The 14,231-nt window shown below is 43.0% G+C and overlaps 2 protein-coding genes across 5 annotated transcripts; both read left to right on the top strand.

Annotated features, from left to right (window-relative positions):
* The first annotated feature begins 355 nt into the window (after positions 1-355).
* nol12 (nucleolar protein 12) lies at positions 356-1,883 on the top strand. The gene is made up of 6 exons (XM_061302348.1): positions 356-547; positions 919-1,024; positions 1,098-1,146; positions 1,207-1,352; positions 1,431-1,525; positions 1,610-1,883. The coding sequence occupies exons 1-6, from the start codon at positions 438-440 to the stop codon at positions 1,803-1,805; spliced, it is 702 nt and encodes a 233-aa protein (XP_061158332.1). The 5' UTR covers positions 356-437; the 3' UTR covers positions 1,806-1,883.
* An 860-nt stretch (positions 1,884-2,743) lies between these two features.
* On the top strand, positions 2,744-13,893 carry LOC133169860 (TRIO and F-actin-binding protein-like). Of its 4 annotated transcripts, none has more exons than XM_061302341.1 (18): positions 2,744-2,983; positions 3,698-3,843; positions 4,229-4,392; positions 4,695-6,663; positions 6,790-6,919; positions 7,337-7,408; positions 9,920-9,976; positions 10,063-10,131; positions 10,230-10,319; positions 10,402-10,511; positions 10,610-11,024; positions 11,462-11,699; positions 11,904-12,015; positions 12,084-12,243; positions 12,314-12,415; positions 12,786-12,872; positions 13,098-13,288; positions 13,385-13,893. In XM_061302341.1, exons 1-17 carry the CDS (start codon positions 2,744-2,746, stop codon positions 13,257-13,259), a joined length of 4,323 nt encoding a protein of 1,440 aa, XP_061158325.1. In that variant the 3' UTR covers positions 13,260-13,288; positions 13,385-13,893. The 4 variants fall into 4 exon arrangements, with proteins under 4 accessions (XP_061158325.1, XP_061158326.1, XP_061158324.1 ...); XM_061302342.1 differs by having other exon boundaries at positions 4,226-4,392; positions 6,790-6,907; XM_061302340.1 differs by having other exon boundaries at positions 4,226-4,392.
* The last annotated feature ends 338 nt before the right edge of the window (positions 13,894-14,231 follow it).

The raw sequence follows: 14,231 nt of genomic DNA, 5'->3' as shown, positions 1-14,231 counted from the left end.
TAATGACACTATTTTGGTCGCCATTAGTAGTCGACATTTGATTCCCTCTTACTTATCTGTGTTGCATATATGGAGGAATATAGCATTGTTATATTTCTTCCTATTATGTAATTGGAGAACTTTTTCCACAATTAGCTGTTCCATCACAATTCAGATATAATAATAAAAATAATAATAGATATCTGATCAATGAATTAGACCAATAAATATCCTGGTTCAATTGGAATTAGAATGCATTGCATTTTGTTGTACGTATTTACTATTTACATTTTATTTCTTTTTTTTTAATTGGTACGTACTATTTACAGTTGCAGGAACAAATCTTTCTTCGCATGTTTTCAGTCGGAACTAATTAGCGACCTCGCAGTCACGCCGTCAGCACCGGAAGTCGTCAGACAGCCCACATACATGCGCATGGAAAGTAAGCATACACAACAATGAAAAACAGAAAAAAGAACAGTAATGTCCCCAACAAGGCGAAATTCAAGCCTGGATCTAAGAAGAGGGAAAATAAATGCGTCGTAACGTTTGACGACAAAGAGAGGGCGTAAGTGTACCCTATTATTTATTCTTTTGCTAGTGCCACAGCATCACTAGTTGTGTGTTAGCATGCACTAGTAGCATGTACACGCTATAAATTCTGAACCTTTATGAATGTTTTATATTATTTCCTTATTATTTGAAAACGTAAAACAACTCGAGTATGGTGAATGTACATCACTCTAAATTGTGACAACAAAACAAACATTTTCTAAGAACGTATCTCTTAGTGTCAAATTAAAGCGAGCATTATTAATTATTATTATTATAATACACTTTATTCGAAACGCACTTTACCTTACATAGAAATCTCAAAGTACTCTTATATTGGATTTGTAAATTGTACTCATTGTATTGATACATCTTCCTTCCTGTCAGGGAATATCTCACTGGTTTCCATAAGCGGAAGGTGGAAAGGAGGAAAGTAGCTATAGCAGAAATACGCAAGAAGATCAAGGATGAACAAAACCGAGTCAGACAAGAGGTAGGTGGCAAGCAAGAGGCCATATTATTATTGACTCAGACAAAATGGTGTTACTTTGATAACTATCTTTCAGAGGCATAAGGAATATATCAAAATGCTGAAGGAGCGACAAGAAGCGCTGGGTGAGTCAGAAGCGCACATGCATTTTTCACAATTTGTTGAACGTGATGTTTATTGTGCAGAGGAAAGCGAAGATGATCTGGAAGATGTGATCACCAATACAACAGAGTCTGTTCAGTTTGATCATCCGAACCACACAGTCACCGTGACTACCATCAGTGATCTGGACCTCACCAACAATCACCTGCTTGAACGAGTAACAAATAAGGTCAACACACCGACTTGCATCAAGTCAGTTTGACTGGCAGCCATAACATTTAAATTAAGTCTTTTGTTTTCTTCTTAGGTCAATGGGGAACCTAAAGAAAATGATCATGGGGAGCAAGAGGAGAAACTGATGACAATGCCAAAAAAGGCTGGCAATCCAATCTTGAACAAAAAGTAGACTTCTACTCATTATATACTCTAATCTATATATTTAAATCATTCTAAGCACTTTTGTCCATCCGTCCTCCTACGATGCAGGATCCGCTCGCTGACATCCTCACTCAACGCCTTCACCTGCAAAAAGAGAAAACGAAAGCAGGGAGGACGAGGAGGACGAGGCCAGCAGACGGACAAGACTGACAAGAGAGTCACAGAAAGCAAAATCAGTGCCAAGAAGACCAGCAAGTGGCAGAGACGACGCATGACTGGAAAGAAGCACGGTCAACGGGATTGAAAGATCAGATATTGACATGGTGTTATTTTTATACACTTAATGTAATGTAGTTTGATTAAAGCTTAATATTTCCGCTAACCCCAAACATTGTCACACTTCTTATCTTGGCTCAGTGAGTTTAATGTATATATTCAGCCCCCCTCCTTTCTCGTGTTTATTTATTTACGCTAACCCGAGCCTACGCGTGGCACCTGCCACCAGCACAGACGTTTCACTTTGCTTTCTAAAGCCGTGATATTTAATACAAGGGGCTTTTGCAGGCTGCCGGGTCCGACCCCTGAGTCTCTTAACCTCGCTACTGAAGAGGCGCCAGCTCTTGTCGTGGATGCTTCTGTTTCACTCATTGTCTCCTCAGCCAATAGGAAGGATGTGCTGTTGGGGACTATAGAGACCATGAGGATGAGCCATGTGCTTGCTGGGGGGTCAATGGGCACTTGTGGTCAGGCAACAAGACGCTACTCTTGTTAGGTAAGGCTCATTGTTTTCTTGTAAATGCTTTTGCAAATGTTCTTTGCTGTTTCTTATATCTGGATTTTATATCTGCAATTTAGTGACCTTGCAGCTACTTGGTGGCAGTGCTGCTTTGAGAGCGGCCCTAGCTGGATTGTGTTTCACTTTTACTCTCGGTGGTTGGTTATCACCAAACGGTTAAATAACTAGGCAATTAACCTGTTTCCTGATTGTCGTTATTTCGGTGTACAAATAACCATTTTAACATTTTTGTCTGGTGGTGTGCTGTGTGTTTTTCTATTGTTAAATACACTGACTATAGAAAGTCTACACACCCCTGTTTAAATGTCAGTGGTTTGTGCTATTGAGAAAATGACACCAAGATGAATCATTTAATCATAACCTGGACAAATCAAACAACGGAATACTGTTTGTAATATCACGTTTTTCTCAACACAGGATGCGATGACATTTCACATTCCAAAATCATGCCTCTCGCCGATGACGAGCCCGTATGCCCCAAGTTTCAACCCAACATCTTCGACCCCTCCCGCTGCCACGACTGCCTGCGTCAAAGGCGCCTTCATCACGACGCTGGGGACATCACCGAAGCGGCTCCGTCCACTCTCGACGCCGTCACCGGAGCCAAACTTCTGACTAGACGGGGCAATGGAATGCTCTTAACGCCGATCTCTTCTCAGGCTGAGGAAAAAGACACCAGCAGCAAGGTGAGAAAGATGAGATAGGACAGGAAGAAGGTGCAGTATGTTGCTCGGCAGAATCTTTGATGACTGATGGGATTAGTCGGACCTGATGAGAGAGAATCGAAGTAGGGGTCAAAATAGAAGGTTAAAAGTCATCCTGAGTGTTGAGACAAACTACTCATACAAGAAAAGAATCAAACAATGTGATACTTGAAAAGAAAATAAATTATATTTCATAATGTCTCACTTAACTCACGAGCCACATAATTCTAGAATCTAAATAATATATATAAATATAATAAATAATATAAATATCCATCCATCCATTTTCAATAATATAGCCAAAAGTAATATATCATATTTTGGTTACCTTATTTATAGTCTTATCATATGCTGCTATTCTCCATTTAATATGTACAGCAGTATATCATGTCTGCTATTCTACAAGAGAGTATCTAAGTCAGGATAAAATTAAAACGGGAGTTTGCGCTAAGAAAAAAATGTAAATAATGAATGATCAAGGCCTTAAGCTGAGTCAAGTTACAGAGGTGTAACCCTAATCGAACAACAGACTGCCCATGTGAGTGTGTCGGAGGTGAGGGAGTGTTGAAAGAGACAAGAACCTGTCGGACGGATTTCAGTATTATTTGAATACCAAATTAAGTGATCGTAAATTTATTTGAAGAAAAAGTGGTCTCCTCTAAAGTTGCGATTGGTCCATGTCGATCATCCTATCAGGAGGATTCGGACCGTTTGTCGCCGGTGAGCAGCTATTGTGATGTCACTCGAGGTTGTCCAGGTCATGTCGAGAGCTCTTTGCGTATTCTGAGCCCGGAGTGTGAGCTGAATATCTGGGACGGAGATGACGACGACAGCGCCGACAGGTAAGAATTCAAACTGGATTACATATTTCGAAGTTCACCGTGTCACTTGTGATTTTATTTTATTTCTTTTTTATTCTCAGTAGAAGTTCAAGTTGTTCTTTTGGCGTTATGATCATCTAGAATAGTTAGGTACGATAAGGTCAATAAATAACGTATACTTTAGGTACTTTAAGGTAAATAAATAATGTACTTCCGGTGTTATGATCATCTAGAATAGTTAAATGGATAATGTCCTTTTTGTTTAAATTAAATAAAATGAATTTACTGTGACTATTTTGAAATCCTGTAGTTTTTTTTATCTTATCATTTCCCATCAACATGTTTTCTTTGCTCATCTTTCCTTTTAATGTCCACCTCCATCCATTCTATAACATCTTCCAAGCAGCCATCTTGACCCGAGTGACTACCAGGAGCTGAGTGGCTCCGGCAGTGCCGAGGATGAATACCCATCATTGAGAATGCCTCGACTTGAGCCGCCACCTCATGGAAGGACCTCTCGGGCCTGGATGGATGAAGCTCACATCGGGGATAGCTTCAACAGGCGTGCAGGTCAGTGATGTCCTGTCAGGGTCACCAGGGTCAAGTAGCAAGCACTGACCTACAATTACAACCCAAATTCTCAAATACAAAATTCATGAGGCCAGAGTTGTTGTTTTTTTTCTTTTTGGAGAATATCCATGTGACTTACTGCCTCTGACTGTATCCTGTTACAGCCAAAGGTGTTCTTTACCTAGCAATACTTGTGACGCCACTACCTGAGGTGTCCCTGAGCAATCATCAGTAACCTAATATATGTCACCACTCCTTGATTCTACTTTTGTCACATTGTTTTAACTTCACCTTCCCACCAGGGTTTAAAGAAGAACGAGAGAAGCGGGAAAGCGGCTACTTCTCTCTGGGGAGGGCGGCGGGTGCCCGTGCCCCCCGTGATAACAGCCCTCAATTCCGTCATTTTGAGAGAGGCCATCCTGTCTTTAACAGTAAAGACGTTGAGCCCAAAGATATCATCCCCTTCAGAAACCCCAATCTTGGTCTGGCCTCTGAAAGGCAGGTACCCCCGATTTTGGATGAAGAGCTTCCTGTGGAATTCCCTCCACCTGACCCCTACGACATTGCCGTTGAGGTTGAAGCGCAGGTCGGCGCTCGTTCGCCCAGTCCCACTCCGTTTAAAATAGCCGAGTCTCTGGCTTCTGTGGAACGAAAAGGTTTCAGCGGTTCTTACGGTAGAGGAAACGCTTCTTATAATTCTTCCTACCAACAATCTGGCCGCTTTGAATATTCGAGGACAAGCTCAGCTCTGCACTCTCGCTCTTCCTCCCTGGCACGTGGAAACGCTCGATTGAGGGTTAATGACTTTCCTTCCGCTAACAGAGGGCATACCGTTGATGATGGAGGGCGGTCTCAAGGTAGAGAGCCACGATCGAGAGGCTCCTTGCAAGGATCACAAGGAGGACGTGGAGACTCTGGAACTTTGCCGAGAAACTTTAAAACTTTTGCTGGTTCGGTCAAATCCCAATCGAGTACAGTTTCTGATTTTCGGAGTGCCTTACGGAAAACAGAAGTGAGTGGTCGAGGTCTTGAGAGCAGGAGCTCATCTTCTGGCAAAATATCACTCCACAAAACTGAAAATATTGTCAGTTCATTACACAGATTCAACAATCATACAAACGCTCCATCTCGTAGACTTTCGGAGACTCGCCATGAAAGTCGTGGGTCTTCACCCTCAAGAAGAACTTATAGTTCAATGGAACAATCTGGACTTCGTAAATCAGAATCAATGGCATCGCTGAACGGAAGAAGTCATCATGGACGCTGCGGGTCTCCCATAAGAGAAGGCTACGATATTGAAAGTCAGGCTCTCCTGCGGAATGGACTTCATGGGCAAGATCTTGAAAACTCAAGCAGCTCCCCAACCCGATATACTTATGACACAATGAGTCAACCCAAATTTAACAAGACAGGCAATAGTAGCCAAATCTTTGATAGCCATTCTGAAAAAAGATCCTACAAAACAACTGGTCAGTATCCACTTCGAAAAACAGCTAGCAGTACTTCGATTAATCGCGAAAGTCGACATTCCTCTCCTTCAAGGAGAAGTTATGAAAGCCGAACCCAGTCTGGATTGCGCAAGTCTGACGTTAAAGGTTATGGCAGTCATAACTCTTTGCCGTCGAAGCAAATTCACGGTACCCCTCACCAAACCTCCTTTCGTAACAATAAACTTAGCAGTTCTCCAAAGAGAAATAATAACAATAGCCGCAACTCTTCCCCGTCTAGAAATACCACCAATGACCCTCCAGGCTTTTCTCTCCTCAGAAATGCCATCGCTGGAGAACATTCATATCAGGCACAAAACAATTACAGTGATTCCAAATCTACCGCCGATCGCTCTCCACGATCATGGCGGGGATCGACACACTCCCTCCGCAGCTCCTCGCTATCCCGTGCCGCTTCTCCCACCGTGCAGAATGCAAAAATCAACAGAAACGCTTCTGTCACCTTGCAAACTCCGAGAAGTCCAGGCGGTGCTCGGTCTAGGACAGAAAGACACGGTCTCGAAAATCACCACGCCTCCCCTAATGACAGAAGACCTCATTATGCTCGAAGAAGTCCTTCCCCTGTACCTCGGGTGAAAATGCAAAGTCAGACCTTATCGCAGAGCTCCATAGATTCTTCCGAGTCTGTGGCATCTGCTGGAAGAAACCAGGAGGAATATGCCACCCTGGCTGATCTACCCAAGGTCAAAATGATCCATCCGACAGATGATCACATAGAGCAACCTCAGCGCTCGAGAAGACAGGAACTCTTCAAACCAGCCAGGTTAGATTTAACTGAACCCAATGATACCAATTCACCATGAGATGTTCTTCGGATGTTCTAATGGACTCTTGCAGCTTCTTCTCTACATTTTATTGATTCATCTGAACTCTATTGTACTGTTTTCAGCCACTCCCTGAGCAAGCATCCCTCCAGAGAGTGGGAAGACAAAGAGGTTACAACCAGAGATGGGTATTATGGTGGCAGTGGGTATTTATCTCGAGCTCACTCCTCCTTCTCGTTGCAGGTAGGTTCACAGGTATGTCCTCTAGTTTTGGGAAGCATTTGTACTTTGTGCAAATGCGGAGCACAGTCATGCTTTTGTTACCGTGATGATTGGTGAATCACAAACTGTGTTAATGCTAATCTATGCTAGCAGCGTTGTTTACGATACGGCTTCGTGTAGTGCGGACTCTGGTTGTCACGTGAAAATGGCAGAACTGGGAGTGCCTCCATGGGCGGAGAAACTTGCTGCAGGTAGTAGTTATGAAATTAGCTCCGCTGTTGCCTGACTGGAGGAAAGAGCTCATAGCTTTTGGAGAAGGTCAAATAAAGTTCATCTGTAAAAGTTGTAGTGCTTTTTGAATGAACCTAATCGTTTGTGAATAGTGTATTGTATTTGGATAAATATTTATCGAATGGTACTTTTCCTTACTATGACTTACTACTTTTTTAGAGGTCTTGCAGTCCTACACCAGATGAGGGCAGTTCTTGGAAAGATTCTTATCACAGATCAGCACCGATGCAGGTATGTGATACAGATAGTATAAACAACAATCATCCCCTTTTTTTCTGTTGATAATCAGATCATATTCCCCAGTGTTCACAGATCATGTTTATTTTTGTGTCGATGCGCCTTGCTTCTGCACCCTCTTGTTGTTGCCGGCCGCGCAGTTGTTTTGGAGACTCTCGTATTGCCTACGGGCATTTCTTCAGATTGAGCTTTGTCACTTGTGGTGTGCTGGCTGGGGCATGTGTTGAAATTCCTGGGCTGCATTAAGTGAAACCAACAGCGACAAAGCTGGGTGACCCGGATTTAGGTGGTGTGGACCTTAGATATGTATACTTAGATACCACCTTGGTGCTAATTGCATGTCTATGTTGAGACCATATTGGATGTGCAATCATGGAGGGGTTAGTGAAGATGGCTTATTTATTTGCTGCTTAAAGCTGCTTATTTTTCTCTTCTCAAATATCAACTAAAATGCTGGCAAGGCCTATATGGAACGTTGATCATTTTGTTCGGCACATTTGATGAGTCCTCATATCACACTTTTGTCACAGCACAATGATTTCAAATTGCTGTCCTAAAATATTAAAACCATGACATTCATTTAGTTTAATTAAAACCGTTATCCTTGACCAATTGGGTTTAAAGTGTGACAGAATAAGAAGCACTGAGAGAAATTTCACCCAGGGCAAAGAAGATTAAAAGTTACGTTTGCCAAAAATGCATTTATTCTGTGCAATCTGTAGATTGTCCCTCTATGGCTGGTTTAGCTGACATTTGCAGATATGCCACATCAAAGATGGCCGACGTGAGGACGTATTTACAGCAACAGGCTAACCAGAGATGTCTAGGCGCTAGCAGTGACTCTCCGGTGCTGCGTTTTCTCCTTCAAAGAGTCGAGCGGAGCCGCCCAGGAAGTGAACATCAAGTCCAAAATACTAGTGGGGTCGCTGCAGTCCAACTGCGCGCCGCATATTTTCTCCTCTTTCGTCACATTTCCTTCAAAAGTAACTGTTTACCGGAGTTCGCGTCTTGCTTGAGATTGTCGTTGGATGGGACCGTGAATGGAGCGTTGGTCCCGTAAAAGAAAGTTGTGCTACTTTATTCACTCGTTAATTAAGTCAAATGGAGAGTTCTGATAGAAGAGAAGTATAAGTTTTTACTTTTCATGAGTTAACGGTACTTTGTTGTTGTTCAACCCCGTCCTAACCGGATCCTGTTATCATGACGGTAAGTTGGTCTTTTTTTTTCTTCTCTTCAAAACTACGTGTTTCCTTTCTTCCTTCCTCAAAGATCGACACTTTTGCAAGTGAAGCCGTTCAAATGGCAATGACTTGGTTCTGAAATGCTTGTTTTGCGTTTCCCGTACACATGTTATTACATGCCATCTTTAATGAGCCATAATGGGCAACGTGTTTGTCACGGTCCAAGGGTGTGTTTTAAGTTGGTAGCTTTATGCTATTTACGCTTTCAAAACGGTTCAAACACGATCATGCTTTCCAACTCCGATTTTCTGTATTTCGAATGCCAGTCCAGTGTCTAAAAAACGTGCCGATCGCTTTATTTATGTTATGTGATTGTTTACAGCAAAATATGTCAACCGCTGCGTGCTTTCGTGTACGCTAGCAACTGCATTGGCGCGTTGTCAATAATAAAGTAATTATACATTGTACAATATGCAAGGTAAAGTAGAAACCATCATGTACAACACCTATTGTTTTGTCTTAACTGTAATTTGTTATAAAGCACTTAAAAAGAAAAAAAACGCAGTAAATTTGTACGTCCATGGGCGTTGATCTGGGGGTTAGGGGCGGGGGCACTCCCCCCCCCCCCCTCTCCTCTTTAATACGACACATTAGTTGTTTAAAATATTAGTTGGACAAAATGCTTGTAAACATTAAACATCAGCTCAGTTAGACCCCTGTTCAACAATCTGATACAATCCAAAATATATTACCGATACATTGGAACCTCAAAGGTCAAACACAATCTGGTCTGGGATTCTGATGGAATGCCTGTTTTTGTTTGACTTTCGGCTTGGTTCCTATTTGCTTTCAACTTTTCCTTTCCCTAAACATTTGGTCTAATCTAAAGCAAAGCCTCACCAAAACCTCACGATGAACTTCTGCATGTTTTTTTTTTGTAGTTTAAAAAAAAAAAAGCAGAAACAGGATGACTATTGGAACTAGGTTAGGGGTTAGTTTGAAAACAATCTGTCACTGGGTTACGACAAGAGTGACTGACACTCTTGCACTGATAGTGATTTCCTTGTCTGGAGAACTACGCTGTGACTTTTCGCCCCTGTGACTAATGTTGCAACTTTGTCGTGCAGCACTAGAACGTGAACATTTTACATACAGTGGATATAAAAGGTCTTCAGGTCACATTCATGGGGAAAAATATGAATTATTTTCTCATTTTTCGACATTTGAGCAAGAGTGTGTTGACTGTATATTCAGTGGAAGTTACATTCATCAAGCACAAATGCAATAACTGCCTGACATTGTTTTGGTATTTTCTGCCCCACAGCCCGACCTCCTAAACTTCAAGAAGGGATGGATGTCTAAACTGGATGATTGTGGAGAGGTACAAATAAAAGCAAGTCTTTTCCATGACATTGAGTAGTGAGGAAAAAAAAAAAAAGATGTTAAAATGTAGATTTCTATATTCAGTGGAAGAAGCACTGGTTTGTTTTGACTGATGCTGGGCTGAAGTACTACAGAGACTCCAGTGCAGAAGAGGTACGTTTAGTAGAGTTGAAGCCGAAATAAACTTCATTTAAAAAGTAAAACCCGCGTTGAAAAATGAACTGAAAAGGGATCTTTGGTGTTCTTGACAGAAAGATGACTTAGATGGCGAAATTGATCTGAAATCTTGCGTCAAGGTGTCTGAGTTTGATGTGGAGAAGAACTATGGCTTTCAGATACAGGTGATTGTTGTTGTTGTTTTTTTTTGTTCATGTTATCAAAATGTGGCAACATCTTAGAGCGTTTACATCTGTCATTCCACAGACACGAGAGGCAATGATCACTCTTTCTGCCATGACAGCGGGAATCAGGAGGAACTGGATTGAGGTTTTAAAGAAATGCATCAGGCCCAGCACCTCACCAGACATCACACAGTAATTTCTGCATTGTTATTAATAGAAAATATATATATATATATTTTGTTACCTTCAATATGTGGCTTTTTTTTCTTTTTTCAAATATTCTCCACCAGGTTGCCTGATAGCAATAGTGACAAAGAAAACTCCCACTCACGCCTACAGCTGCCTCCCCGGAGACCGTCATCGCGGCACGCCGACGTTTCCTCTGAGGTTCCTCCCTCTCAGCGCAGGTTCGACTACGTCGAGCTGTCTCCTGTTCCTGCGTCGTCCAGCCACGCGCAGGCCAATCAGAGAGCCGTCGGGGAGGGCCAGCAACGGCAGGAGGACAAGACTCGAGACGCCACGAGCTGTCAGTGGGAAGCTGTCCTGTCTCGGAAGAGCGCCAGCGGAGGTGTCAATCAAAAGCTACGCACGGAGGACGAGATCGAGAAAAAATGGGCCGAGTTTGAACGGATGCCTTTGAAGGAGAAACCGACAGTGGGGTCACGACCTTCCAGCCAGTCAGCCAATGAGGCGCTGCAGAGGGAGGTAGTGTGTGGACAGGTTTTTTGTTTTGTTTAATTTGCTCACAAAAGAAACATGCAAATTAATCTTCATCTATTTCGATGAAGTATTTCCCACTTTCCTCCTTTTAATACTTCAAGTATTCTTTCATTTGCTTTTGCGGTTTTCCCCCATAAGTTCAAAATTTGGAGATGGAATTACAAACGATGGGGCGGAAAAAAGAATAAGTGGACTTGGGAATGCTGCAACTGCATCTTTTGCTTGCTGTGCGTTTGCGTGGTCTCTTTGGCATGATCTTTCTTATTCGCACTGCACACACAGACCATGCTGCTCTTTTTCAAAAATGGCAGCCTAACAAACATGCGAAAGTTAAAAAATTGAGGTTGTTGCTTCTTAAACACAGAGCAGCGTATTGTTCGGACCGAGTGTCGCTTTACCTCTGTCGTCGTTTCTCTCTCCAGGTGGCGTCACTGAGGCTTCAGCTTGAACAACTACAGGGTGGAGGAAGGGGAGGGGACGGAAGAGGGGTGGCGGGCGGCTGCGGTCCCGACGGTCCGTGCGGCCGCAGCCTGACCGCCATGGACCACGCTCATCGGCAGGCGATGGCGGAGCTGCAGAAGCAGCACGACCGCCAGATGGCGGAGTTAGGAACGGAGAAAAGCAGGCTGCTGCTGGAGGAGATTCAAGATATGTCACGAGGTCAGCTTAAATACATTTTAGGAGGCTATAATTTTAAAAAGGGATGACTCGCACTGAAACGTTGAAAGTGGCGGATTGCGTAATGGTTCTTTGCGACTCTTGTTTCCGCAACCAAACCATCCATTTTTCTCATTTGTGAAATGTTTAATCGAATATAACTTAATTGGTTGAGGGAAGATCATGTTTGTTTGGTTTTCTCCCCAGTAATGGAGGCAATCAAGAAGAAACACAAAGAGGAGCTCCAGAGAGAGGTGGAGAAGGTCAGTCGTCTAAGCAGCGGATTGCTCGATCCGTCGACCTTGCGCAGCCAACAACAGTAAGATGGATTTTGTCAGCATCGCCGCTCTCCAAATGAAAGCGATGCTCATGATGACGCGTCTGCAGGGAAGAGAGTCAGGCCTTGCAGAGAGAACTCGGCGGACTGTCGGAGCGCTACTCTCAGAAGTGTCTGGAGCTGAACCGAGCTCAACAGAACAATGCTGAAAGGGAGCGGGAACTCAGTCGAAAGGAGAGAGACCTTGAGCAACTCCGCAAGGAGAACCAAGTAAGTCACACAAAAAACATCATGTCGATGCTTTTCATGCCAATTCATTTTGGAGAAATATTCTTTCCAGAACTTAAAGGACCGTTTGGCAGAGGAGCTCATCCGCGTACGATGCAACAACTCCGATCGTGGTCCAAAGGACAACAAAAAAGACACATCTTGTGAACTAGAGGTGAGATCCGGTATTTTGACGGCAACGCTGAAAGAAAATAAACACGGCGACGTGCCCCTCGTATGCAAAGGAAGTATTTGTGCGTTTGCATCGCGAGTTGTGGCAATGAGGTGACGACACCGCCTCGCTCTTTTGTAAGCGGATTGTTGTAAACCGCAAGAAAGCTGCTGAAAGTTCAACTTAGAAACCTTCCTCATGCTCCTCCCTCATTCACTGCAATAACATATTTTTAATAATCCCTTTTAAATGCCTCGAGCCTGTATTGGCTGACTAACCTAACATTTAATCTGTCGTTTGTGTTCATCATGTTACTTGTGCGGCATGACTTTTGGAGCAGGAAATGGAAACCACCGTGTTGTTCCTTTTCCAGGTACTTCTCAGGGTAAAAGAAAAGGAGATCGAGTACTTACATAAGGAGATCAGCTGTCTAAGGAATGAACTGCAGTTCCTTAACACGGTACGGTACTGCGTGTGTGTGCGTGTTATGACATACTTGAACTTCCAAGTAGTTACTTGACACCAAGATGCCACAAGATGGCAGCATCTCCTCGTTCAGCAAAGGCCCATGATACCAAGACGTCACCAAACTTTTACTGCTCTGTGTAGACTGAGCATAAAAAAAGTTGTGCAAATTTGCAAAAGAAAATCCACCGATAATTGAGTGTCCGTCGTTCACAACCAGGAGAAACGTCTGGCCAGCGAGCGATACGCCGAGGTCAATGAGGAGCTGAGTGGAATTAAAGGTCGGAGTGAGCGGGAGATCCAGAGTCTCAAGGAGCACTTGAGGCTGGCCATGGCTGCACTGCAGGAGGGTCAAAGGCTGGGGAACAGCATGGACCACTGAGAGTTCGCTGACAATCCCTGTTGTGAAAGGTTTGACTTCTTCTCAGATGCTAGCAAACGATACCCGTTGTGTTTTTGCAGCGGTTGGACCATTTAAGAATTAAAACTACGTTTGCTGTTTTGCAGGCGCGTCTTCTTGGATGTGACTGAATGAACACGTGAGAGAATATAGTCAAAGTTTGGGAGCGGACTGTGATCGTGCCTTTTTGTTTCAAGCATTCCGCCAATCAGCAGCACAGATGAGCTGTCAACTGGCTTCATTACACTGGACCACGTATGACCAACTGCACTTTGCCATTTTTCCTAAAGCTTCTGCCTCTAGTGAGTGAAAGCATGTATGAGTGCATTTTGTATTAAAACTGGAATAGTTGTCGGTATAGTTTCAGGTATTTTAGGTAATTTGATGTCAGCTTTTAACTATGGATGAGCCAATAGATCCTGATGTGTCTGTTAGTGACTTGAGGCGGTTGAATGACGTGATACAGAGCTACTGTCATCTCACTTTTTTTTTATGCTGTACAGCTTTTTAAAAATATGCTTTGAAATGAAAGCTTAGTTTTTTTTGTATGTTATGAACAGGAAACATGTGCTTGGTTATGTGACATCTTAAACTTTATTATATTTTATTCCTTGCACTTTTTTTGTCCTGCTACTTCTTCCTCATTTTTCAACCAGTTCAAGCCAACTTCAACATGTTCCAGAAATTCTTGCCTTCCGGGCGTTCATTTTTCCCCCCTTCAAAAATGCAATATTCCTAATGTTTAAGGTTTTTCAAAATCCCCAATTCATTCCCTTGACACATTTAATTTACACATTTACATTGCAAATTAATATTGAGCTCATTCAAGTGTGAATTTAAAATTTCACGGTTCCAGTGGCACTTTCAGCTTATCACTATTGTTAACGTTTTGAAGTGTAAATTGGCTCCTGTCCGCTAGACGGCGCAACTCTTTCTTACTACACCACCGTCGAG

The sequence above is a fragment of the Syngnathus typhle genome, linkage group LG17 (assembly GCF_033458585.1).
Source record: "Syngnathus typhle isolate RoL2023-S1 ecotype Sweden linkage group LG17, RoL_Styp_1.0, whole genome shotgun sequence".
NCBI classification, from domain to species: Eukaryota; Metazoa; Chordata; class Actinopteri; order Syngnathiformes; family Syngnathidae; genus Syngnathus; species Syngnathus typhle.
Note: the sequence above shows the minus strand (reverse complement) of the source record. Positions and strands in the feature narration are given on the sequence as shown.